Here is a 27,415-nt window from a genome sequence, read left to right as displayed (position 1 = left end):
AGCTGCGAAACAGGTGTCATCATCATATGCACCCTCTGCATTGTGTGAGGATTAAGTAAGATAATGCATTTAAAATGTCCAAATACTACCTGGCACATGGCAGGTGGTTAACAAATGTCAGGTTCCCTCTCCTTCTGTTGCTTCTGTGTTTGTTTGTTTGTTTTTTCCTTTCTGCATCTAGACTAAAAGAAAAAAGTCCTGAGATTGACTCCTTGGTCACTCTTCATACCCCTGAAGGACTGAGAGCACTTTCAGAATGTCTTCTGTAAACATTTCTTACCTCTAAGTCCTCACTGCAAGGGTAAATACTACCACTGGTGGGAAGAGAAGAAGAAAAGAAGTGAATGTTTAGAAATAAAAAAAAAAGATGAGGGTGAGAGAGGCAGGAAGAGGAAGTGACAAAGGAAGAGTTTAGAACACAAAAGAGTGGTGTGTGATGGAGGATGTAAATATTATAAAGAAATCATAAGCCTTTGCAGAGCCGGGCAACTGCGTGGTGCAGAGTGAAGACCACGGGCTACTCGGTAGAACAGAGGTATGTGAAAAGCCTGGCTTGTCCCGTGATTAGTTCTGGAACCTTGAACAAGTTCTTTAACTTCTGGGCACTTCAGTTTTCAAATGAAGAAAACACAGCAGCTGAATTTACTGAGTGCTTACCAGCTGTCAGCACTCCTCCATTCATTTATATTCTCCCAGCAGCCCCATCTGATGTATAGATTTAGGATCCTCATTTGACAGAGGAGGAAAGTGGCTTAAGGATGTGGTTAGCATTTGTTCAAGATCACAGAGCTGGGATTTGCCCACAGGTGGTCTGGCCCTGGAACTTACAGTTTAACCGCTGCATTGAAGCTGTGTACGTCACAGGGCTGGGAAGGACATGAGATGTAAGCGTGAATGGCCCACATGGGACCTGCTCATAATATGTGGTGGCACATGTGCTCCCTCCTTTTTCTTCTTTCTCTTCTCCCCTCCCTGGATGCTTGTCTTCTGCTGTCTAGGCGGGATTTGTTTTTCTGAAAATTTCCAGGTTAAATGGAAGTTGCTGCTCCAGAAGGAGCTCCAGCCTAGCCTCACCCCAATATACTCTAAGTGTCACTGTTACACAAGTCACACTGGTGCAGTTGAAGCCTGTTTTCAGGGTTTTTTTCTGTTGATTGCACCCTGGCTGTAAATCAAAACAAATCTGACAGTGGAAGAGATAAAAACTACTTCACCCACTCACAGGTGCGCATACACACTGTCTTTTTTTTTTTTTTTTTGGTTATTTTTTAATTTATTTAATCAACCAAACTCCATAGTTTACATCAAGGTTCACTCTTAATGTTGTACATTCTATGGGTTTTGACAAATGCATAATGACATATAGCCACCACTGTGCAGTCTTGCACACAGGAGTGGATTATTCATTTTCTTTTCAGGTACATTTTATTGACTTTCTCAAATTAAATTAGGTCATATTTGACCAATGTCTTATGGATTTGACAGTTTTTTCCTCTACCGGTTCAGCATCTGTTTCAGCATCAAGTAGATAATATTGCCTGATTTGTTCATTAGCTCATTCGTCATTTAACAAAGAGTTATTGGGATCCTGTTTCATTCTAAGCACTTTGCTAGGCATGAGGAATATTAAGATCAATGAGATAGGCTTTCCTTTCAAATAAATTATGATCTAATGATCATAAAACCAAATAATTATACCACAACATGATAAGCTCAGGAATGGAGATGAACACAAAGTTTATCATTTGTATTTTTACCGGATCAAAAATGTTTCCCTTATGGTGTGTGTCTCTTTTTCTGTTAAGAATTCTTTCTGAATTCTAATAGAAGAGAAGTAACCACACATATTTTCTTTGAGTTTATTTTACTAATACATGTTTTAAGAGAACGTTAAGAATCTAATTTCCTCCTCATTATTTTTTACAATTTTTTTCTAAAGTAACCTTGCCTTTTCTGACTTCTGTGGCCAAAGGTACACATGTTTGTTATTTAACAGAGGAAAAAGGGAAAGTTCTGGGGCACAAACAAAATTGAAATTATTCTGTAATCCTAGTCTCCCAGAATCATTTATAACCAATTGACTTTTAAAGTTTTTATAGTGTATATATATATATATATATATATATATGAAACTCTGGTTTTTCCTCTTTAAAACAGAGCCTGCTGGGACGTTAGATGTCTGGTACATGAAACAGCAAATTGACTACAATAGACAACAGATTTCTCTTTTCTGGAAGGTGAGTTTTCGGTATCCATTTAAAAATCAGGAGAATTATATGTTTGGGTTTTTGTTTCGTTTCATTTTTATGGATATAATTGACATATGAAGAGAATTACATATTGAATGATAGGTTTCAAGGCCAGAAAAAGCTTCTATTTCCACAGTGGCTTTGATGTGAAGCTTCAGAGACTCAGTTGGAGCTCCTCTTCTCAGCCAGATCCTCATAATACTTCGTGTCATTTACTTTTGCCAGACGAAGGAGAGAGCTGAGGCTGAGTTCCTGCCTCCACACGATTACATCTTTCCCTTGGCCACTTCCAGTGTGATCAGGGTCCCCTCTCGTCCCCAAGCATGTCGGCCCTCTGACCCCACACCCTGCACCATCTCTTCTGACTCTTGTCTCCTCGCTGCCCACCCCTCCGTCCTGCAATATGCCCAGCAGTGACCACGCCACTCACTCACTTCTGGGGAAATTAAAGACGGGCAAGCTGTGGCTGTGGATATTGAGGAATATATTTTCTGTGAAATATATTTTCATTGAAAAGAAAGAGGGTGGAAAGAAAGCTAGCTGCTCTACCTCAGGAATATTAATAATAGTAGAAAATAATAGAAATAGCAATAGAAAGCGGTCCTTTCTCAGGAATAGTAGTAGAATAATGGTAAACCGAGTAACCTTCCAGAAAACAGTGAGGCCCTAACGTTATCACAGAGTGTCAAAGTTTACAAAGTGCTGACAGCTGTCATTGTCATGTCATCTGATCCTTACAGAAACCCTGACAGGTACGCACTAGTATCCCCCCTTAACACTTGAAAAAGCTGAGTGTCAGAAGGAGGAAGTTCTTCCCAAAGTCCCCCAACTACTGAGTGCAGAGCTGGGACTGGAATCCCATCCAGAGCTCTTTCTGCAACATTATGACTCATTTTTGTCCCAGGAAAATACTATTTGAATTGAGCTGCTGATTGGCATACTCATAAGAAGAGGTTTTATTATTTCCCCAAACCTACGTCCCTTTTACAATACCTCTTCCAGTTAAGAGTAAATAAACAGTTTTGTAACTTTGAAGCTGATGAGCGTGAAGCCAGAAGAGTCAAGGTAATAAATATAAAGTCCTCTGATTCGGGGGGTCAGCATGGTCCGTTTTGATAATTTAATCTTATTCAGTTTTAAGAAATGAGCTCTTTCTCCCTCTTTCCCTTTCTCTCTCATACACAAAATGTCTGGTAAAAGACGGGACTACTATAAATAGCTTTGTGAGTCATAATCAAATTCTTCACTTTGAAACTAAAACTGCAGCTTAACATTTATTTTAAAATAAAGCATTTCTAAGAGCAAGATTATTCTTAAAGCAAGACATTTAAAGCAGCCTTAACTTGTGAATATTATAGAAAAACCCAGCTCAATTCCTGGCTGCTGGTTTTCGTTTTCACAAGTAAGTGACTAGTTGAAACCAAAATTCCTCCTCCCATTAAGATCCCTCCTCACCACATGTCCTTTAAAGTTATCCAAAAAGACACACTGTTCTGGTCCCATTTCACTCCTCTCTGCCCCAGGGTTTCTCTCAGTAGAATGAGGGTAATGATCCTGGTATCTGCAGAACTGACAAGACCATTGTGGGGCCCAGTAAATGAAAAGACTCAAACCCCCCAAAATCACTGGGGCCACCAAGGAAAAATTAAATGGTACTATGTTGTGATTTTTACCCTAATAGTGAAAGCAACACACCCAGTGCCATGCCTGTGTGTTTCTCACTGTCCCAAAGAGAATTTAGAACAGGCATGAGCATGGTCCTCTGAAGCCAGCATCAGAGCAAAGTTAGAATAACTGTTAGCCACCGGCGATGCTTAGCGAACTTGCATGTGCGCATTCCTCTCTGCTGCTCATCTTGATCTTGTCCTTAATCCTCACAGAGCTTAGGTTCTAAAATGACGTCTTGGAATTCAGAGGGGCTTTAAAGCTCTTATAGTGCACCCTTTCTCTCATGAGTATTGCTCCCACTCCAGCTGGGACAGACAAGTGTCCCTGCTGGGACCTTCTGGGATGGGGAGAGCGCCACTACATGGGCAGCCCGTGCCACAATGGCGTCTCTTATTGTTAGAAAATCTTTCCTTTTGTAGAGCCAGAACTGTGGGCCCAAGAAGGATGCTTTGGACTGGAACTGATTTGAGTAAGTCAGTTTGACTAAGAAACCAAAATGTAAATACTAGAAGCTTCTACAGCCTTGTGCCAGATGGTGGTCCTGACAGGGTACCTTCAAAACCTTCAGTGTTGTCCTTATTGAGAAAGGAAAGTTGGATCCAGTCTTCCGTCTTACAGGGTCATTACAGGACTTAGTCCTTTTCTGTCGAATCCTGGGCTTCGCATCCAGTGGCTCTAAACGGGCCACCCACCTGGGAGTGGGAATTAAAGCCCAAGTGGAGTTACTGAGATGACAGTCGTGCTCTGGACCCCAGAGCCATCAATCCCACACCTCTAGAGCCAAAGGGGATTTAACCAGCATGCAGTTCAACACTCATCTTACAAAAACGGAAACTGAGGTCCAGGGAGGGGAAGTGATTTCCCACGAGAAGATTTCTGTAATGTGGTGCTTGCTGCTGGGAGCCTTTCCTGGGCAGGAATCACTGCCCTTCTGTTTGGAACCACCCCTCTCCCATTCGAGCGACTGGGGATTCCTCTTGCCTCCCTCAGGCAGGCTTGAGAGCTGATAGGGCAGCGCTATGACATGAGGAACCCACCTCAACCTCAGACGAGAAAGAAAAGATGCAGCCAGATCAGATGCTTTGTGGTGGGGCCCCAGTCAGACCTCCCCGGGGAACGGAAGCAAAGACATGCGTGCAGTGGGTAATTTTTCTTTTTTTACTCTGATCAATACTGGGAAACCCGATGAGAGGGACACCCCGCCACAGCCAAGGGGGATTTCAGGTCTTAGCACCAAAGGAAGCCCCAGGTAAAACCCCGTCAGCCTGTGAACACAGAGAGAGCCTGTTTCTCTGGCAGCGGGGGAAATATGAGATGACCTTTCATTTTTGTAGGATGTTTACACTAGAGGGGAACCACTCGTGCTGAATGGGCACAGCCCCTGCGCCTGGGGAGGTGGGGCTGTGTGAGTGTGGGCGTGTGGAGTGGTGTGTGAGGGCAATATGTGTGTGAGGGACATGAGTGGGTGTGAGTGTGAGGGCGTATAGGTTGTGTATGTATGTGAAGGTCGTAGTTCAGGCTTGGTAATAAAGTACCTTAGACTGGGTGGCTTCTAAATAACACAGATCAATTTCTCACAGTTCTGAAGGCTGGCCGTCTAAGATCAGGGCACCAGCATGGTCGGGCGAGAACCCTCTTCTGGGTCTCAGACTTCTCCTTGTGTCCTCACACGGTCGTGTGACGAGGGGCAAGACACCGCTCTGGGTCTCTTAGAGGGCACTAACCCCATCCATGGGGGCTCCACCCTCATGACCTGATCAGCCCCTAGGGCGCCCACCTCCTGACACCATCACATTGGGTGTTGGAGTCCAATGTGTGAATCGCCCTGGTGGTGAGTGTGAATGGGTGAGAGTGTGGAAGTGTGTGCGGGGGGTGTGAATGTACGTGTGTGTCTACAAATGTGCATGTGCTGCAGGTGAAGAAGGCCTTTGTTGTCTGGTTCTCACATAGTTACTCATTTTCCCACACCTTGGTCCTCCTAAAAGCTCCATTTCCTCAAAAATACCCTATACTATTTTTTTTTCTTTTGCCATAGCTGCTTTTAACAGAAAAAAATACTTGCTATGTTGAAGCAAAAAAGCAGAACCTAATCTATAAATAAAGCAAAAACAACTGGCTGCTGTTAAAACAGTAAATGCAGTAACAGGGAGAAAACTTTGCCTTGTCACCAGCAGCCCCAGGGCTGTGTTAGAGCCCTTCGCAGGGGGAGTTACCACTTCTTTCTGTCAGTTTCCGTCTATCATCTCCTTTTCTGCAGTTTCGTATTGTTTCCTTTGCCTTGATCAAGCATTTCAACTTGTGATTCCAATGCACTTTTTCCTTCAGTTAATACAGCTTCTGTCCTTTAAGAAGAAAATCACCTTGAATATATATGTAGATGACGTATGAAAAGATATGACAACGGGTTAAAAAGACATTAACCTTTCCAGTTTCCTCTGTCAATTTCTTTAGAGTCCTCTCAGTGTCTTGATCATAGCAAATCACAAACTTTCTGAAATGGTGGTGAGGCCAGGGGTGTGGGAGAGAAATATCTGTGTGCAGACAAAGCTGAATTCACTCCCTTCATTCACTCACTCATTCATTCAATTATTCATTCAAACAAACACATGAAAGCCCCTCTTTAGACCTGGACACCGTGCCGCATGCTGGGAATGTGGAAGTGAGCAAGCCAAATCCAGACTCCACGTTCTTGAGATCACAGTCCAGCAGATGGACAGAGATAGCAGTGAGGGTGGTAGGGGCACTCAGATGTTCAGGAGGAGTTCAAGGTTCAGTGGAGGGGGATGATGGCCAGGCTTGCCCAAGAGAGCTGGGAAAAAGGTGAGGAATCAGAGAGGACCTTTCAGAAGGTAATACTGGAGCTGGCTCCAGAAGAACAAGGTAGTCAGGACAAGGGTGGAAGAACATTTGGCAGGAGACCCCCTGGGGACATGGCTTTGGCATGTGAAGGGTCACACAGTGAAGCTCTAGCCCACAGAAATACAAAGCAAGCACAGATGCAAGCCATGTGCATAATTTAAACCTCGTAGCCACATCGTAGAGGGTAAAAAGAAACAGGTGAAATTAATTTTAGTGGTAGATTTTACTTGACACAAATATATCTGGAATGTTATCATTTCAAATGGAATCAATTGAAAAATTACTAATGCATTATTTTACATTCTTTTTTTCCTACTATGTCTTAGACAACTGGTGTGTCTACTAAGTGCCAGTGTGGTGCAGTGGCTAAGAGCTCACCCTCCAGAGCACAGCCCATCTCGGGTCAGAAGAGCCCCATGTCGAGGGCTGCATGGCTCACCCCGATAGTGGACAACAAGGCTCCCCAGCCTTGACAAGCAAGACAGAAGAGAGTGAGGGACACTCCTGGTTCCAAAAGTGGGGAAAAGATTGGGTGTTTTATATTCACTTGTTAAATGAAGTAATTCATTTTGATAAACAGCTCCCCTCCAACCATGGAAGGTGAGAAGAAGGAGCAAATAGCCAGCCCTGTACACCAGTTTACAACCTCGGAAGGACTGTTGTGACCAGAAGCAACTTATGCAGGACATTCACCTGGTCTCTCTGTCCCTTTATTTGTCTTTGTTGAATGAGGAATATTCCAGCCTGTATCATGCTGCTCCAAAGGGATGAATTCTTGGCCTCCTCATGTCAAAGAGATTCAGTAAAAGTAGGAAGTATTATTTGTATCCTGGTTTATATTGATGTGGAACAGAAGTCTATTGTAAATCCCCAGGGAAGATTGGCTGCCAGGAGCCTAAGGCCCTTATTTAATTATAGGAGGTATCCAACCTCAGAATCAATATTTAAATACAGCAGCAGCAGATGGGAAGATTTCATTAGTTTTGTTGCAATATTCAGCTCTTCTCTTCATCCCATTCCCAACCCTTGTCCCATCACAGCCTGGCACAGCATTTCTGGAGATATTTTTTGACAGAACAGGTTGCTGTCCCTTGCTTACTGGTAGCACATACTATACCAGCTGCAGGACAGGGAATTTGGGTTGGATAGCAGAGAGTGGTCAGTGACGAAGATAAGTAAGTAGCAGAGAATTAACAGAAGGTAGAAATCAGAGATGGAAGGAGAGTTAAAGTTTTTCTCTAAAAGTTTCCATTATTTTGCTGTTTTCTAGCTGCAAAACAAGATAGAAATTATTTTGAAATGTGTCAGATTTTGTCCTATCTTGGATTACATTCACCATGTTATTTTTGATGCTTGAAAGCCTTTTCAGGCAGCAGAATTCTTATAATATTCTTATAATAGGTTTATAAGGGAGCTGTTCACTCTGCTTCTCGGACAAACCTAAGTCAGAAAGGCTACGGTCACTAAGTTTAGATCATTTTCCACAGGACAAAGTAGAAAGAAAACCTAAGGGAGAGAGGCAGTAGGACAGCTTTTCTCTTTTGGTGTATTCTTACCAGTAGGAGAGGGTGACAATGATGGTAGGACCACTGGCTTGAAACTCGCTCTCAGCACTGCCCCAAAAGGGGCAAGAAAGATCCTGTCTTTGAGATTCTCCCAGGGCCCCAGACTCTGGATATCGCCTCCTCTCTCACATCCACTAGGGGGCGCACTAAAATCTCACATTACTTTTCTGTGGGTCCTTCTTAGTTGGTTTCTTAACCTCTTGAAGCTTCAGCACCCTCATCAGAATGGGGAGTTATAAGGAATAAATGTGACGATAGATTTACAATAGACAAAATGAAAGATTCCCCCTTCTCACTCACCCTTACAAATACTAGAGTAAAAATAAGTTTATCTGAGAAGACTCAGCTGGCTCCTCAGGCCGTGGTTCTGCTGGGTTCACAGCTTGTCTCCTTGTGACTCACGGCTTGTTGCCTCTTGAAAAAAAGAATTCTGGATCTCCACCCTCCCCAGATTGCTGAGCTCGTGCCCACTGTTGATGTTCCACATCAGAATGTACCACAGCCTCACAATTATAGAGGCTGCTTTGCAACTCTGGGCCAGAAGGGTGACCGGAGATCCTACTATGCAACATGGCGCCCGTACTCACCAGTTCATTGTCTCAGGCTTGCCAATAGAAGGAGCAGCGAGTCAGAATGGAGGGGTCTTGAGTCCAAAAGTGAGGAGCCCTGGATTCTACTCTCAGCTCCTCCGTCTATCCCTTAAGTGGCCTTAAGCAAGTTGCCCTATGTCCCTGGTGCTTACTTTCCCTTATTGAAGTGATAAAATGAAACATTGAAGTAATTGTTGGTCTGTAGAATCCTTTCCAGTTCTGTTGTTCTGTGATGATATTCCATTCTATCAGGGCCAGGTGCAATCTAGGGGTGATGGATTGTATATATTATTTGCAAACTTGATGTTACTGATTTTTTAACCAACCTAACCACACTGTTTTCAGTTGCTTCAGGAGACCGAGTGCCCTGCTAGCTAAATACTTGTTTTCAATTGGCTCACTGGACTCACTGAATCTTTTGTTCTGTGGACCTTGTTGGATAAATTAGGCCCATTTTCCAATTTGGTTAATCAGACCAATTACCTGAGAGATGTTGACCTTTATTCCCAAATTTGAGCTTGACATTGTATACAAGCATAACTCAAGGGATACCATATTTGTCTAACTACCTTGGGCCCACCCTTACTTTCTCACTGATATTTGCAACTCAAAAATATGAGATATGGAAAGAAATTGCAGAATCTGGGTCCAGGCCCTTCGCTGCCCTCTGGGAACTTTCACTCATCTTTCCGACACACACCTCTGTTTTCTCGATCACTGGGATCAGCTAGATTTCCCAAGCAGTCACTAGGCAGGTCTGTTGGATCTAAGAGGACTTGACATTTTCCCCTTCCTTTCAGTACTTTACCATGGGAGCAGGTGAGATTGCTGAGGTGTCTGTAAAGGACAATGAGAGGGAGGTAATACAGGCTGATTTGCAGGGTGTTTTTTCCACTTAGGACTCTGTATCCTTTTAGTTGCCCTTTGGGAGCCTGGCAAGTATGGGGAGCTTTGTGAGCTTGGGGAGTGCCTTAGGGTGGGGGTGCATGGGGTGTGGTGAGAGTCCTCCCTCTGGAGCTGCAAAGGAGACGGGTAGGGAAGGACAGAGTGAGAGAGAGCTAAGGGAATGGTCTTCCCTAGCCAACTCTCGCTATAATTTATCCTGTTTTTTCTCCTATGACAAAGGGCATGTTTATTAATAGCTTTTGAGAACATCATAATGTCAAAAGCACTCACCTATTTTAATCCACACAAGAGGCCTGTGAGATCAGCTGTGATGGATATTTGCATTGCTAACTCTCTTGGTTCTTGCCAGGACACGAGGTGTCTTCTAGGGAAAAGCTGCACGTGCACCCAGAAGTGCCCCCAGTGACATGGCACTTACCTAGTGCATGGACCATGGTTTATGATCCAGTCTCGGGCCTTGTGGATCCAGAAGGGCACCTAGGACAGGACTTGCATTAACCAAGCTCCTGAGACTGAAGTGTAAAAAGCTGGATATTCGTGCATTAATTTCTAGTGAGAAATGCAGCTGTTGGGCCAACCAGAAGGCTCGAGTCAGCAGAAAGGAACATCCTCTCCCACCATGCTGATTATTTCAGGAGCCAAATTATAATCAGAAGGCCGACTTTTTCACATAAAGTGAAAGATACAAATTTTATGTGAGCCAGATGTTCATGTTAGCCCAGCCTCTCCTGACAGATACATGATGTAGGAAACCGAATTATTAGAAGATGGCTTAGGGAGCAGGGAACCAGAGAAAGGGGCACTGGTCAATCCTAAGGTGCGTCTTTCAGCAGCTTGAGGTTACCCCGCACCCCATGGAAGGAAAAGCCTTGCCAAGAAAACTGATCCTTAAGTCTGGTGTGCGACGCCTCCCTCTCCTTGCTCTGGGCATGGACGGGCACTGCCAGCACAGGCCTTGGCAGCACCCCACTTCCAGTGCTTCTGTTTCCTGTGGTCCTTGTCCAGACAGGGTTACAATACAAATAATTTGTTTTCTGCTTACTTGTGGAGATTGTTGCCAGACGATCTCAACTGGAATTCTTGCAGTTGCAAAACTCGTTAGTCACACATGTATAAACAGCATCTTAGTTTCCTAGCACAGATGGTGAATCCAGTTCACACAGTGTGGAGTTTTACTAGTTTAACTCTTGAAAATCTTGTTTTTGATTTCAGGAGCAGCATTGTACTTTCCATATAAAAACACATGCAAATTTAGAAATGAAGAATCAGAGGTGCTGAGTGCCTTGCCCGGAGTCACACAGCTGGTGGTTGGTAGAGCTGGAACTCAAACCCAGATCTTGTTCAGATCTCTCACTTGTTCCATTGGATGTAATTGAATTTTCTACTATTAGGAAGTTTCAGTTTGAAGCAAGAAAGGGAAATCAGTGTATTTTTAAGAATTAGCTTTAAAAAAAAATGCTAACTGATACTTTTTTCTAAATGGCAGGGATGGGTGGAGGCATAAAAGTGTGCAGAGGAGGAGATGAGAAGATGTAAATAAAAAGGTCACTCAGATGTAGCCACCTGCTGCAGTGGGTCCTGAGACCCTGGCACAGAGCATCCAGTGACCTTGTCTGAGACTACATAGTAAGTGGATGTGTTTTGTTGCAGAATCTGAGTCTTTCAGCGGCAAGAGGAAAAATCCTCCACTATCAAGTGACCTTGCAGGAGGTGGCAGAGGGAAAAGTCACACTACAGAACATCACAAGACACACGTCCTGGACTTGGGTCATTCCCAGAAGTGGGAACTGGACTGTGGCTGTGTCTGCAGCCAACTCAAAAGGCAGTTCCCTGCCCAGTCGTATTAACATAACGGACCTATGTGGGGCAGGTAAGTACCAAATTTTCTTTCATGTTGCCTGTGGGAAACTGTGTCTTATTTATCTCTTATCTCCCATAGGCCCAGCCCAGGGCCTGGCATGAATAGCACAGGAGTTTAAACTTTGGAGTCAACAGCCTCCAGAGGCTGTGTGAAATTTCCACTTGGCCAGTGAGTGGCCTTGGACAAGTTAACCTCTCAGAGCTTCAGGTTCCCCCTCTCTAGAGGGGATTATCTTACCTGAATTGCAGGTCATTGGAGACTAAATACAGAGACTAATATATAGCACATGCTTTGTAAATATCAGTTGAGGAAATGTTAGTTACATTAAACTGAACACTAATATCTGGCTAATTTTTCCAGAGGCAGGAATAGTATGTGTTGTCAAGTTCTAGAAAAAATGTACCTACAGTTGAAACATATTTTAAAACCAATACTATTAAAATGAAATTCTGGCTGTAATGGAATGATAGTAAAATTTTGCTATACTACAGCTCTTTATTACACAAATTTAGATATGTATCTAATTATCTACACTGAAAACCTCCCAGCTAGCTATACACATTTTATAGTTGCATCCTCTGAAAACTAACTTGTCACAGTGAAAGCCCCATAATTAGTCAAGAAAATAGATATTAAACTTATTTCTCAACATCTATATTATACAAGTATTTCACGTCTAGATCATTGGCCTAATTTTTTCCAAAAATGCCTGATAGAATAAAACTCTATGATTAGATTCCTCCTTAAAATTCAGTGTAAATAGTTTTATCTACATGTGGGTCTAGCAATTATCATTTGAAGAAGTTTCTACCAAAAATAGTTATCTTATCAATACTGTTAAATCTTGGTTATATATCTTTTCAGTCATATGTCTGTAGAGGTAGATTTAATATAGTAGATAAAAATACAAGTAAATATTGATATATCCTTGGGCCGGTATATGAGTTAGGAATTGCTCTTAGGAGGAAGGGTTGCTTTTACTAGAGGCCTGACTACGGTGACTTATTTATTCTCTTATATGAAAGACGTTTGGAGGTAGAGAGCCCAGGGCTGGTGTGACAGCTTCATAACAGCATAAGGACTCCAGGCTCCTCCTTCTGTACCCAAGGCCAAGTTGGCTTCCATCCACAAGATGGAAATGGTCCAGGATGGCTCTGGGGCTCTAGCTGTTTCCTTCTAGGCAGCAGAAGAGAAGAAAGGAGAAGCCTCACCCCTCACTCATGAGGGAGGGGCTTCACCCCTGGTCACATGACAACACTTGCAGTCATTGACTCTAACTGGTCACCTGGTCACACCCAGCTGCAAAGGAGGCTCAGAAGTACATTGTTCCCTTGCTAAAGAAGATGGGGAGAGGGTGTCTGGTTGGTAACTGTTGATCTCTGCCTCATGTGGAGAAAGCATCTAAGGCAGAAACCTGCAGGGAAAGATGGAGTAACTATGGGGAATAGAAGCTTAAACTTTATGCATAGTAAAGCAAAAATTTTTAAAACACCATAAATGGCTTTAAAATGCAAATAGCAATTTAGGAAAGGTATATGTACATTTTGACAAAAAGAGGATTGATTATCTGTATCTAACTTATTCAAATAAATAAGAGATTGTGGGATATGAACAGGCAGCTGAAAAAGTAAATATGAAAGGAGCAATGAAAGTATGAAAACATGCTCAGCTAGCAATCAATGAGATACAAATTTTGAAAAAAAAAAATGAGAAATCAAATCAGACCAAGAAAGTGTAAGTAGAATTAGCGTAACTCATACTGGTGAGAGGGTGGGGGAAAGACACTCTTGTAGACTGCTGGTGGGTGTTTAAATTGGTACAACTTTCTGAAGAGAAACTTGGCAATTTGTAACACTGTCAATCTTTAAATACGAACATATCTTTTGACCAAGAAATTTTTCTACTGGAAATGTATCCTCAGCAAATAAGGCACGTGCTTAAACATGTGGGCACAAAGAGGTTTGTTGAAATGTTTCTGAAGTAATGAAACACCACAAACAGCCTAAATATGGGATAATTGAGGATGGATTGGTTAAATATATTGTGACCCTCACTCACCTGAATCCCTTCCCAGCATTAGAGTAATGTTGTAGATCTGTTTTTATTGACATTGGAAAGATACACATAATAAAGTGAAAAAGTAGGCTTCAAAAGTATACATGGGACAGTGTCATTTAAGATACATATTTACACAAATGCGCGTCTTAGCATAGTAAAACAAACAGGAGAATGTGCAGGGAGGTACTAACAGAGGTCATATCTGCATTATGGTATTACAAGTGATTTTTGTATTTAAAATTTTTTCTTCAATGGTTAAGTAAAACATATGTAACTTTTAAAGGAAATTCCGTTGGGGTGGGGGGAATTGAAATCTTACTGCTGTTTAGTATCCTGCTCTTGTTAAAATATAGTATGTCAAAATACCTTACTTTGTTCAATACTTTGAACTTTCTGGGCTCATTTCAGTTCCTTTATTTAGAGTTGGAAACAACTTCTCAAAAGGCCACATTCATTATTTTAGTGTTGGCCTCTATTCGTTCCACAATAATTTATTGAGATTACTATATAGGATCACTGGAGTCCAGCAATAGGTAAAAAACACAGTTAGGGTCCCACAGTTACATTTTGTCCAGTGAGGAGGCAGACACAGACAGGTAAACTGCAGTGCAGTGTAAGTGTGAGATTAAAGGTATGCACAGGACACTCCCGGAGCAGACTCCCCATGGGCTTGGAGAGGAGGCAACATGTGAACAGAGTAGAGAGACAAGTTGGTGTCAGCCAGGTGAAGGAGTGCAGGTGTGCAGGTGTGCAGGTGTGCAGGTTTGTTTTTATGTGAGATCTGAGCAGGCGTATACATTGGAAAGAACTGGGGTAAGAAAGAGTTGAAGATAAAAGGGGAAAGAGGGTGAACATCAACGGAATGGAGTCCCTGAGGAGCTGGAAGATGATGGGATCCAGTAGCAAAAAGATGTAAGAGGAACACTTCCTCCTCTCAGAACGGAGAGGTGTTAAATGAGGGTGAGGCTCAGTGAGGAGGAACGTGGAGGGTTGGTAAAGCAGGACATTGAAACAGTTCTCTAGAACTGAGCTGTCGCCGAGAGGGTCCTGGAAAACTTGGGACCTCAAGAGCCTATTGCCTCTCCTGAGGCCATACCTAAACTATCCAGTAGGAGTCGTTGTGCATCCCAGGGTGACCTGGGGGACAGATTGGCAAATCAGTCACATGGTACCATCCCGGAGCCCCCTTGTCTCACACCAGTTCTGCATCTTCTGTGGAAATAACACCATGTTATTTGTCTCTCTCTCTTTCAATATATGTTCACACTACTCATGTAAATAACTTTCCTTCCAGAAAGGGAAAAATAATACCCCAACAGGTGGAATTATGTTGATTTTGAGAAAGCAGGGACAATTTTGTTATAAAAGGCATATGCCATAGTGCTGCATATTAAGAAGCACAGGAATGATTTTGTTAGTTTATGATGAAAGTTGAAGGTGTTCTAAACCCACCAGTCAACAAGTAAAGCATATTTAATATTTCAGACCAGTCCCTGTGCTCAAGAATTCTTGAAACTACGGCCAGAGTCAGAAGCCAGTGTAGCCGTAGACAGAGGCCCACACAGATGTCAGAGACTGAGGCGCCAGGTGGTGAAGTAACTTAGCCAAGATCACACATCCAATTAGTGGCAGAGCTGGACTGAAAAACCAGGCCACCTGTCTCTTAGGTGGGCACTTTTTCCAAATGCCTTATGAACTGCATAACTCTATGAAAATGAAGATGGGGAGTTGAATGATGGAGGCTAAAGGAATAATTCTGAGAGGTGTCAGAGAGGAGAGTTGCTAGCAGAGTTCTAAAGGAGAGAGCATGCCTTGGCAGACATCATGGGGAGGAAATCTAGGCTGGTTCCTGGCAAGTGTGGTAACTCAGAGGCTGGGCAATGCCAGGCTGGTTTGCTTCGTTAATTCCAGAGAGAGCACTGATTAGAAAGGTTCCTTGGCTGCGTGAGCCCCTCACCTGGCAAAGGGTCTTGCAAACTCTTGGTGCTCAGTACATATTAACTGAATGAATCCTTTACTGTCTCAAAACAAACAAACAAAGCAAAAACAATCTTGTGGCATAGCCAGAAAATAAGATACTAAGGCAAATGAAGGTAAAGAACCACAGCTGGGGAATCCCAGTTCCTGGCAAGACAGGTTCTGGGCTCTCACCACCAAGCCCGCCCCGACAGTGCCACAGGAGAGGTAGGACGGGATGGCTGAGTGCCTGTGAATGGGGAATAGTGATGAGGGGAAGGCTGAGGTAGCACTTGCTGATCCCACTCCTTTTTCTTGCCTGTGTTCCCTGAGATGTCCATCGCCCGGGCATTTTTACTGTGGGACAGGGAAGTCTGGAGGGCAGGGCAGAGTAGCTTCACAGAAGCCCTGGAACCTAACAGAGAGTGCCTGAGATTTTCTCCCGCCATCTACCCCAATGCCCTGCAATTACAGAAGAGAATAAAAGGCCCACTCCCCCATGAAAAGCAGTCCCGGCACAGAGGGATGGGAAGGTTCTGGAGCTGCCAGGTACACGACGGGCCACAGGCAGAGCTCAGGCTGCATCATCGCGGGCTGTCTTGCCTTCCGTCCTGAAAAGCTCCTCCTCCTCACCCACACTGACCTGGAGGAGTATGAATTACAGCTAAGCTTTCCCTCCCCCCCCCCGCCACCACCACACACACACAAAAATAAAGACCAAGGCTGCCGATCAATCCAAGAAAATGAAGTGTGATCCCAGAAGAGAAAATTTGGAGAAATCTGAGGGGCACAAGTTCCGGGAAAGAAGGACATCAAATGGGACCACCTGTACTGGAGGAAGTGTAATCAACACAACAGAAAGAGCAGGAGTTTAGAAGCATAGTAAGTATCCTCAGAAGGATAAGGGAGGAAGCTGGAAACATGAACCAGACATAGGTGGTTGTGGAAAAGCCCCAAATAGAGATTCAGTGTGGAAAGTTCAGTTGTTGAAATAAAGAGCTCAGCCAGTGGGTTGGATAGCAGAAGGGACTTATCTGAAGATTGAAGAAGAGAGTGGAAGACTGGGTGAGAAACTCTTCTAAAAAGCATCAAAAGAGGAAGAGAATTTTAAAAATGAGAAAACTTAAAACACTGAAAGAATAGAAACAGAAGTAATGACAGTCACCTAAAAAAAAAAAAATTCCCACTAAGAGAAAAAAGTAAATGAAAGGGAAAAAAAACCACTTAAAAATATTTTTTAGAATGTACTGCTCTGGTACAGGATGTCGATAGTGGGGAAGCAATGTGTGTCTGGGGTCAGGGGCATATGGATGATCTCTGTACCTCCCACTCAATTTTGCTGTGAACTTAAAACTGCTTAAAAAAATAAAGTCTATTTTAGAAAGAAAGAAGAAAAGGAGTGCCAAATAATCAAGCAGTTTGATCCCAAGAATACAAAAATTGATCAGGATCAGAAAAATGTAATTTATTACATTAATACCGAAAGAGAGGAAAAGGAATATGTTCTTAACAGATGTAGAAGAGTATTTAGTAAAACAAAGTTTTTAGTAAACAAGTAGTATTTTATAAAAAATAAAAGCTGTTTGAAAACTATGAATAAAAGAACTTTTTTGCTTTTTTAAGACTTTCTACCCAAAATATGCAGCAAGCATCACCTTAATAAAGTTACACAGGAAAATTCTCCTTAAAATTAGCAACAAGATAAAAAGAAATAAGAGATTTAATTTAAAGATTGAAAGGAGGAGATATTTTAAGTGTGCAGCTAAAAAGATTATTGCAGGGAAAATTTAACAAGGGCAATAGACAAATTATTAGAACTAATTAGAGAGGTATACCAGAATAAGAATAACACACAAAAATTAATAGTAGAAAAAGCAGTACAAAATAAAATGCCATTTAAATAGCAAACTAAAAGTATAAAGTGGCGAGGAATTAACCTAACAGAATGCATGAAAACTTTAAGGAGGAATTTTTTAAAATTCCGTTAAAATATATAAAAGGAGGCCCAAATAATTTTAATGAAACAGCATATTTACTAATGGGGCGATTTAACATTGTAACAGTATCAGTTTTCCCTGAATTAAGCTATAAATTTGATATAATTCCAATACAAATAACACTGAAATTTTTGAAGACTCTGATACTCTGATTCTAAAAGCTCTATTGAAGAATAAAATTTCATGAATACCCAAGATCACTTTGAAAAAGAAGAGCAAAATAAGAAAGGATGTTACCAACCAAACAGGTGTCACAGAGCCAGTGATGTGAACAGCGTGTGCTGGTGAAGAGGACCGGACATGGACCCGTGAATGTGTGGAACTTGGTGTGTGACAGGGATGGTAACACATTTGGAAAAACTGACTTGCCACATGGAAAAAATAATAAGTTTGTTCCCATTTAAAAAGAAAAAAAACCCTTTAGCTAGATTTGGATTAAAAACCTAAATGTGAAAGGTAAAACCAAAAGTCAACAGGAGAAAATGTGGTTGTGTATCTCTGTGACCCCAGAATGGAAGAATTTCATAAATAAAACTCAAAATACACAAACCATGGGTGAATTTACCTACATCGAAGTAACTATGTGCAACAAATACATCGGAGAGTAACAAATAAATCAGAGAGTTGAAAGACTGAAGTAAGATATTTTTAGTGTTGAAAACTGACAATTAATATCTAGCATATAAAAGCTATTTCTGCAAATCAGGAAGAGGACAGGAAACACAACAGAAAAAAATGAGCGAAGTATAAGAAGGGGAAAGTCAGACAGCTAGTAACATGTGAAGAGAGGCTCAGCCTCATAAGAAACCAGAAAACGAAAATAGAACCACAATTAAATACCAATACCACCTTACACGCACCAGACTGGCAAAATCAGAAAGTCAGGAAATGCCAAGTGTTGATGGGGAAATGAGAACCCTCATGCTTTTCTTGTTGGAGTGTCAACTGATTGGCTATTTTAGGGATCAGTCTGGCCATATTTAGTGAAATATGTGAATTTACTCCATAATTGAGCAGTTCTTTGCATATTTGTATATAGAGAGAGAGGGCAATACTCTTGCACAAGGACGTGCAAGATAATGTTCATTGCATCCTTGTTTGTGTTAGCAAAAAGTTGGAAGGAACCTACTGCTCGTCACTTGGCGACTGGACAGAGAAAGGGTTGAGGCAGCCGACAGAAGGAATAAGCTAGATTTACATATGGCGGCAGGATGGATATATCCCAGAAACTTAATGTTGAGTAAAAAAAAAAAAAAAGTCAGAGCATTACATTTACCCCAACACGTTTTATGAAAATACAACACATAAGCACAAAGCAGCATAATTTTCAAGGACACATATATGTCTAAATAAACATATGGGAGGTAGATTAGAAGGATGCGTATTATATTCACTAGAGCTGGTGCCTTTGGGGACACAGGAATAGAAAGTGAAGTGGAAGGTGAAGGGGAAAATAATCCCACACGTAACACTACACAGGGTCCTGGCCCTGATGCCGGGTCTCGGAGAAGTAGGATGATCACATCTGTGAACCCGAAGTCCTTAAAAAGAAATTGGTTCTTGCTGCAGCTTTGCTGGGATGAGTTGTTTTGTATGTGTTTATCCTCTGTGCTTTTGTCTTTGCCCCTCCCTCTCTTCCCCACCAAGGGTCGCTGGCTCCGCGCCAGGTCTCTGCAGACTCGGGGGGTGTGGACAGCCTCGTGGTGACGTGGGCGCCTCCAGGGAAAGCCGCCTGTGCCGTGGGGGAGTACGTGGTGGAGTGGAGGGAGCTCCACCCAGGGGGCGGCGCGCAGCCCCCTGTGAGCTGGCTGCGGAGAGCCCCCTACAACCTGTCCGCTGTGATTTCAGGTACTTAATTATTCACCTTCCTTCTAGAGAGTTGCTAAGTTCACATTTTGCAAGGAAGTTGGCAGGCAGGAACCCAGAGCCATACCTTGAGCTACAGGCGGTTGCAGGAGAAGAGGGACAGTGGTGACCTAGAGTCCATCAGGATGCACCACTGCAGCCATGGAAGACCCACTGATTGACTGCAAACCCTGGTGTTCATGCAAAGCCCGCATGCCTAGTACCGCGCATGTACTATGCAAGATGAATGCGTAATTGAACCAAACAAGCAAGGCTGAGGGCTAAGTAGTAGCCAGTCAGTGCAATGGACCCTTCCATCTGGGAATTCATTTAATTCTGAGTACAATCATGTGTAGCCAGAGTTATTATACCCGTTGTACAGATGAGGAAACCAGGAAATGTTTCATTCCCAATTCTGCTAGTTATTATTTGTGTGGTAATAAATCCACAATTATCTATGCAATAATTGGTTCTCTAGTCCTCAAACTCTGAATCTGTCAGTGGTTAAAATCAAGTGCTTACAATAGAAAGCATCTGAAAATGCATTTAAATGATTGGACAGAACTTTAATCAGTATCTTTTTTTTTTACACTGTCATTTTATGCTTAGAGCAAATCCTAAATTTCTGTATCATATTGTATGAATTTAAAGAGAAATCCCGCAAATAGTCAACCAGTCAATCCTGAGTATAAGCAGCACTGGACAATAGGAAAATGCAAGATGGCCAAAGGCTTGTTTAATCATTTTTACAAATGACTGTAAAAGACTGTACATCTTCCTCCCATCGGTCTGACTCTTGCCCTTTAGCTATCATTGCAGCAACCCCAAAACAGGCTCGCTGTTCCTGACCAGTGCAAAGAATCCTTAACTTCTTCTCTCAGAGGAGAGATTGAGTCTTAGTCACACTGCAGGCAGTTGACACTTGCTGAACAAACATTAAAGGGCAAGGTCTCAAGTTCTCAGTTCACAAACTCTGAAGTCCTACTCTGTCTGTTAGCCACAGTCAGCTTCTAACGTCGTTTTGTGTTTGAAATACTCAGAGACCTCCAGGACTTACCAGGGAATATGTTAGTAACAACCAAAAACCCTATTAGTAGAAATTCCTTCTTCTTTTAATTTTCCCAAAGAGAAATGGGATTCCTGGCATATTAAAGTTAGGTTAGTTAAGGGGTCACCTGCTTGGAAATCTTGTTCCAGGATGAATTTTGATGAACAAGGCACGTGTGTGTACATTCTGACATGTTCAGAAGCCGGAACTACAGTATTTTGCTCCTTCTGTTTTTCTCCTGCTCATTGTTGTCCCGTAATAATTCAAAATCATCCTTAAGAAAATTAATATTAATCTAGGTCAGCAGTAGCACCCCAAATTAAAATGTTGATAAATGTGTCTTCTGCATGGCAATGAGTGTGTTGAGGTGTTAAAAATGTCAACGCGATTTTTAAAGTGTAAGCTCAGCACCATGATTAAAAGTTCTGCAGCCAGATTATCTGGATTTGAATTCTGGCTCTGTCACTTATTAGATTGTATGCTCTAGGGCAAATTACTTAACTTCTTTGTGCCTCAGTTTCCTTATCTGTAAAATGGGGGTAATAATATTACCTACCTCACTGGGTTATTATGAGGACTAACTCAAAGAGAAATCATTTTGAATGATGCCTAACACATCTTAAGTGCTTAATAATTTAGCTTATTATTTTTATATGTGATGCAGCTAGGACTGTAATAGGTTTTCAAACTCTAAATCCTATACAGTTTTCATTCTACCATAACAACCATTACACCTGTCCAAGGGGATACACATGCCCCACTTAAGGAGACAAGACTTTCACAAATGAAGTAAACAGAACACACTCTTGATAATACATGAGCTGTTCCTTAACTGTGGGCCTCTTTTCGAGTCTAGCTGCTCAGACTTCTAGTGGGTTGTGTTCAGTTTTAATAACTGTACTTAAAGAGAATGCTGCCTGGATGACCCAGCGAGCATCAGAGGAAGGTGAGCAAGCCATCAGGGGTCTGGAACTTTTAATGTGGAAACCATTTAGCCTGCAGAAGAGAATTCTAGATGGGGGTGGAGCAGTGTGACGGCGGTTACTGACTTTGACGTGTACATAAGAAAGAGGATGTGTCCTTTGTTGGTCTGGAGCCCAAAACTAAGGTCCCCTGCATAGAAATGAGAAGAAGACAGGTGTCAGTTCAGTTCTGAGAAAGAACTCCCCTTACACATGATGGTCTCTAATAGGACAACTGATTGCCGCCAAGGTGGTGTGTTCTCTGTCCCTAGAGTGGAAACCACTAGAGTTGTTGCAATGGGGCCAATTTTCCTTAAGGGCCATTATACCCATCAAGTCAGATGAAACAACAAATAGAAAAGGCATTTACTGAACTCCAAACTGCTATATAGTTGTAAACTCCTATTATAAACTGTATTAGGATTTACCTCTTTGGGATAGTTTGAACCATATGGTTACTACAGTTCTTTCCTTTTAGATATTCTGTAATTCTACACAAAATGCATAAAAGAGATGACAAGACAGAATGTTTTCCATACCTAGGAAACTAAGATGTTTTTAAGCACTTTAGACATACTCATCTGACTAAAATGAATAATACTGGGTAAAATAATTATATTAATTCAAGTTGTTCTCCTACTTGAAAACACTTAACCATTAGTTTGTACTGATGTTACATTCTGGAAATGAATATTTAACACTTAACTAATTCATATTTATCATGAATTCAGAGTAATCCCCTCCAGTGGGTGAGATGACCCATTGCCATCAGACCCTCACCAGTCTTTTCCCAGCATCTGGCTGGGGCAGAGGTGGGTGTTTTGGAGCTGGTCCCAGTGCAGTCCAACTCCTGGATTGTAGGTCAGCGGGGCCTAGGCTAGAGACCATCAGTCCTGCCTTGTGTGGGTGAAAATGGCTCCAACCTTACAGAGCGACTCCTTTTGCAAACGTGTAGACATCACGGTGTCTAGAAAACCTTCCCTGATGCCTAGCTATTCAGGTCCCTCTTCTGCACGCTCCCCTCATACCTCCTCTGACTACTCCTCGTTACTGATCATTTAATGTTTGCCTTCTTCCACATTTAATAGATGAACCACCTAAGACATGGTTTATAAACGGAGACACAGCCTTTGCCCAAGGATGCCAGGTGTCTGTATGCATGGAGTCTCAGGAAGTGAGCCTGTAAGTTGAGGCTAGAAGGTAGAAAGAAATGAAAATGTTAAAGAGTGTGGGCTCCATCCGCTGAGCAGCAAAGGCTAAGGAATTTTTGAGGTGGGGAGCAGACATGATTACGGAGTGTTCATGTCAGAATTTGCCAGTAAAACAGGAGTTTGTAAGGTCAGAAGCGGGGAACGAGCTCAAGAGGACACTACTCTAAGGGAAACGCCAGCCAGGTTATAACCACCCTCTCCTCCCTCCCCCACTAGGGGAGGCTTCACAAGAAGGAGCCCACAGCTCCCGATGCAGCAGTTCCCAAGGCCTCTGCCCTGAACTCACGCTTTGCATGGCAGGATGCAGCGAAGCTGTCTGCCCAGCAAGCTCATCCGGAACTCCCACATGGCGCAGGGGTTGGTTGGGCCCTTCCAGAACTAGAGACAGAGCAGCCAGGCACCAGCACCTCCCAGATGAAATATGATTCCAGATTTCCTGTCACCCTTTGGGCTTCTGGGTCTGGATGCCACCCACAAAGCATCTTTGGATTACAGGACTAAGCTGATTGCAGCCTTGCTCCATTTAGCTTGGTTCATGAATACAAAGTGGGACTCACCCATGGTGTGAGCGTTGATTTCCTCATGGTCCCTTCTCATAGCACTGTTTGCACGTCTGAGTTTTATATACTGCCTGGTTGCAGTATATAAATTGTGTGTGTGTGTGTGTGTGTGTGTGTATTTAAAGGACAATGGATTTTTATATAAAACACACACCGTTTAGTAAATTATTCTGTGATGTAAAACTCCTCTTCCCAGAATGAAAATGTGCAGTGCTAATCAGCTGTCAGAGTAGGGGACCAGGTGTCTCTCCGGCAGGACTTTGGACAATATGGGAGAGAGTCCTTACTCTGACTGCATGATGCTACCATTGCCTGGTAGGAATAACCATTTTCCTTTACATTTTCATTGGGACTTTAAAGATATGTGATGGACAGTGTCTATGAGAGGGGCCTTTTTACAGGAAGTAGAAATCTGAGGTTGATGGAAATAAAGAGTTTTGGTAGGGAAGAATGACTTGCCAATAAACTTCATGGCTGACAGAAAATTGCAAAGCGTGGCGGTTTAAAAGCTAGGAAGGAGTAGTCACATTCCCAGGTATCTTCCAGATCTTCCCAGGCTGTGAAGCACCTGGGATCTGAGTGGAACATGGTGGGGGAAAGGGAGGGAGGGGGAGGAACGGGGGTACATTGCACTGAGCCTGCCCTGATTAGTCACGCCCAAAGGTATCATCCCACGCTGCGGTCAGATCCTGATAAGCATCTCCGGAATTAGAAGAGCCAGTCAGGTTCTATGCCTGCGAAGTATCAGCCGTACTTTTCTGTAAACAGCAGATAATTTATTTGAAGAAGTCAGATTTTTTTCCTTGAAAGTGGGTTTTGTTTCAAAAGCTGTCTGTGTGGTTATCTTTAAATCCTGTTGGAACCGGAATAGCTTTTGCCTCCTCGATCACAGTGACCCTGGCAATAACTCAGGTTTGCTTATTTGTTCACCATGAGGACATTTGTTCATCATCGGGAGCAGTGGCTTCCAGAAGACGGTGCCATAGCAAATACACTGCTGACACTTTGTATTTCGGTCATCCCTTTACCGTCAGTCCAGACTGTGCTTGAACTATCTTCAAACTAAGAAGAGGCAAGAAATACCATGATTTAAATGGCTCCCTTTAGTGACTTACATGTGATGTTAACAGCTGTTATAAGACTCCCTCTTCTTTACAGAAAACATAAAACCCTTCGTCTGTTATGAAATCCACGTGCATGCGCTTTCAGGGGACCAGGGAGGATGCAGCTCCATCCAGGGTGACTCCAAGCACAAAGGTGAGTTTTGGGACCTTTGCCCAACTTTGCTCTAGTTTAATGGTTTGGATTTGGAGGGTGACAATAGCCTCCTGTGTTCTACTTCACAGCACCGCTGAGTGGCCCCCACATTAATGCCATCTCAGAGGAAAAGGGGAGCGTTTTAATTTCATGGGACGAAATTCCAGCCCGGGAGCAAATGGGCTGCATCCTCCATTACAGGATATACTGGAAAGAACGGGACTCCAATTCCCAGCCTCAGCTTTGTGGTATGTGTGAGACACAAAGGCAGCGGGGCCTCTCTCGTTTAGGTGTCAGGAAAACACAAGCATGTGCAGGTGCTGACACCCTGCCTGGCACTTAGTAGGTGCTCAGTAAATATTTGTGAAATTAACTGAATGAAGAAGAATAAAAGACATCTAAACACACACACACAATTCACATACACAAAGCTACTGAGTCTATGTTACATGCCAAGCAAATTGAAGAAATGAAGATAATAGACGAGGCTTTCAAGGAGCTTACTCGTTTAGGGAGATAGAATTTCAAAAAGCAATAAAAACGCTTCGGTGCTATTACATTAGGCCCTTGAGGTTTGCAGGGAATGCATTTGGAGAACCTTTTGAATCCCTGCATTTGCAAATATCATCATAGCATATTACTTTCTCCTTAAATGGATAAAATACAATTTAAGTAACTCCTTATGACCCATAATTATGCTATAAGACTAAAGCAATTAAATTCTGGCTGGAACATTATCTCAAATGATTTCATCACTCATTCACAGAGCAGCTCCAAGTTACTTGGCAGATTTAATATTCTAATCTTTGATTTACTCAGAGTTTTGTTTTGTTTTTCCTGGCTTGAGCTTCTCTTTAGTATTTCACGGGCAGCTGGCTTTCTTTCAGAAGCATTTATCATAAAGAAGCAACAATTTTATTCCTTCATAAGAGCTCTTAGGTCCAAGAAGAATGTAACAAAGCCAGCCTGAGATGTGGGTGCCAGAGGGCTGCCTGCAGAGTGATTTTTACCTGGGGAACTTGAATAATTAGTCCTCTCTCTTGACCTTAGAGCTGCAGTATTGCTTTCCTAAAAGTTATGACCTTTAAGGCTAATTAATTTCTTATTATATAAATAATATTTGTGAATAATAAAAGCATTCAAATAGTTCAGAAAAATATAAGGTGGAAATTATCCCTTCCTACATATTTAGGTTATTAGCAGTTCTTGGTATGTTCTTCCAGAAAAAACTTAATGCATATACTAGCGTACATTTGGAATAATTATCTGTATTCTGATCTGCACCTTACTTTTGTCTTTCAATAATATGTACTGAGACCTTTCCACATCAGTCCATGTGGACTTGTCTCATTCTTTTTTTTAACAGCTCTGGAGTATTCCACTGTAAGACCTTACAGTAATTCACTGAATAACCCACCTTGCTAAACGCAATTTACCACTGAACAGAGCTGCTCCCCACTGTCAGGGTAAGTCAGTTCTGAAATGCAACCCAAAAGATGATGAATCAGTTGATCTCATCATGGGCCGTTTGGAATGCTTCCAGTGAAATTTGCTCCCCCGAAAATTTTCATTTCGACAGAATTTAAACCAAGATGACTTTTTACAACACAGTTAGATGGTTCTTAAACCTGGTCTTGTAGATGTTGAAGAAATTACCTACCTTATTTGCAACAAATCTGATGAATATAGTCTATGTAAGTGTATTTTAAAATAAGTTTAAAGTGGAGACAGTGCAGATTCAAAGCCCTATTTTACACTAGTATAGATTGTTTCCCTTTTAACACTGATAGATGAACAAGACCTGTTTGCTCCCTACCTTCAGAGAGCTCACAGTCTACCCAGGGAGATGGAAAAGTGCACAAAAGTGATATAAGTGCTATGATCAAGGACTGAAAACTGCCTAGTGCATTTGGCAGCCAGAAATTATTGTGGTGAGCCCACAAGTGCAGTTTCTAGAGAGTGGTAGAGGGCAGTAGGTTGAGGAAGAAGGAGAAAGACACCAGAAGGGCACCCCAACAGCGAAAGGAGGATGGTGTTCGGGGTGGGGGGGCCCTGTCTGGGGTGTCTCTGGCTCTGCCCACCATGAGGCCATGCAGAGTGTGGCAGGAGCACTTGGCCCTGCCTGGGGTTGGGGGGGTGCGTGGGTAATGCTGGGGCACAGCCACTCCTCTGGAAGCTTGTTGGTGCTGCCATGTGCACCCGTAGCAAGTGCACTGCTCTGCGGGCTCACACGTTCTGCGTGCTATCCCTTGGCTGTTTTGGCCAACAGGAGGGTGGAAGCCATGGCAATTTGTTCACCGTTGTCTCCCCTGTACCTACAACACAGCCAGGAGCACAGTAGGTGCTTAATAAGACAGTATTTTTTCAATAACAAGGGGGTAAGTACTGCCCTGCGCTTTGTTAAACCAATGCAGCTGGTTGGGTGAAGGCTGATTTCTAGTCGCCATGCAGCTGCTTCACCTGGCACCACTTGACCTTCTTACTGGCGACCTTTCAGATGATTGGCAGCCACCGCGTATTCCTGAACTGGTGCCTTTGTCATTTAACCACCCTGAGCCTCAAGTTTCAGATTGCGAGGGCTGAATGGCCTCCTTTATCTCTGCCAGAGATCATAGTCCAGACCCAGGAGTCGAAAACCAGTATTTCCTGTGTGACTTCTTTCTCCCATTACTCAACTTAGCCTATCTGCCAACCACACTGCTGACACCATCGCCCCCCTCACTGCTCCCCGCAACCCCGTAGTTTCTATTTTTATTCTTCAGATTTACACATGTGTATGTGTGTGTTTGTGTATAGACTTTTTTGGCCTAGCAAACCATTCAA

General features: G+C 42.7%; 1 protein-coding gene across 5 annotated transcripts in view; it reads left to right on the top strand.

The window, feature by feature from the left end:
• IL12RB2 (interleukin 12 receptor subunit beta 2) overlaps positions 1 to 27,415 on the top strand; it is a 70,825-nt gene that overhangs the window by 28,404 nt on the left and 15,006 nt on the right. For 4 of the 5 annotated variants that reach the window (XM_031465344.2, XM_064493475.1, XM_064493474.1 and 1 more), the window contains 5 exons: positions 2,158 to 2,237; positions 11,488 to 11,707; positions 19,357 to 19,557; positions 24,494 to 24,592; positions 24,682 to 24,840. In XM_031465344.2, coding sequence (XP_031321204.2) covers positions 2,158 to 2,237; positions 11,488 to 11,707; positions 19,357 to 19,557; positions 24,494 to 24,592; positions 24,682 to 24,840 — 759 coding nt within the window. The remainder of the gene's footprint in view (positions 1 to 2,157; positions 2,238 to 11,487; positions 11,708 to 19,356; positions 19,558 to 24,493; positions 24,593 to 24,681; positions 24,841 to 27,415) is intronic. The other variant, XM_064493476.1, reaches the window with a different exon arrangement.

Source organism: Camelus dromedarius, chromosome 14, assembly GCF_036321535.1.
Source record: "Camelus dromedarius isolate mCamDro1 chromosome 14, mCamDro1.pat, whole genome shotgun sequence".
NCBI classification, from domain to species: domain Eukaryota; kingdom Metazoa; phylum Chordata; class Mammalia; order Artiodactyla; family Camelidae; genus Camelus; species Camelus dromedarius.
This window is presented reverse-complemented; position numbering and strand designations above follow the sequence as displayed.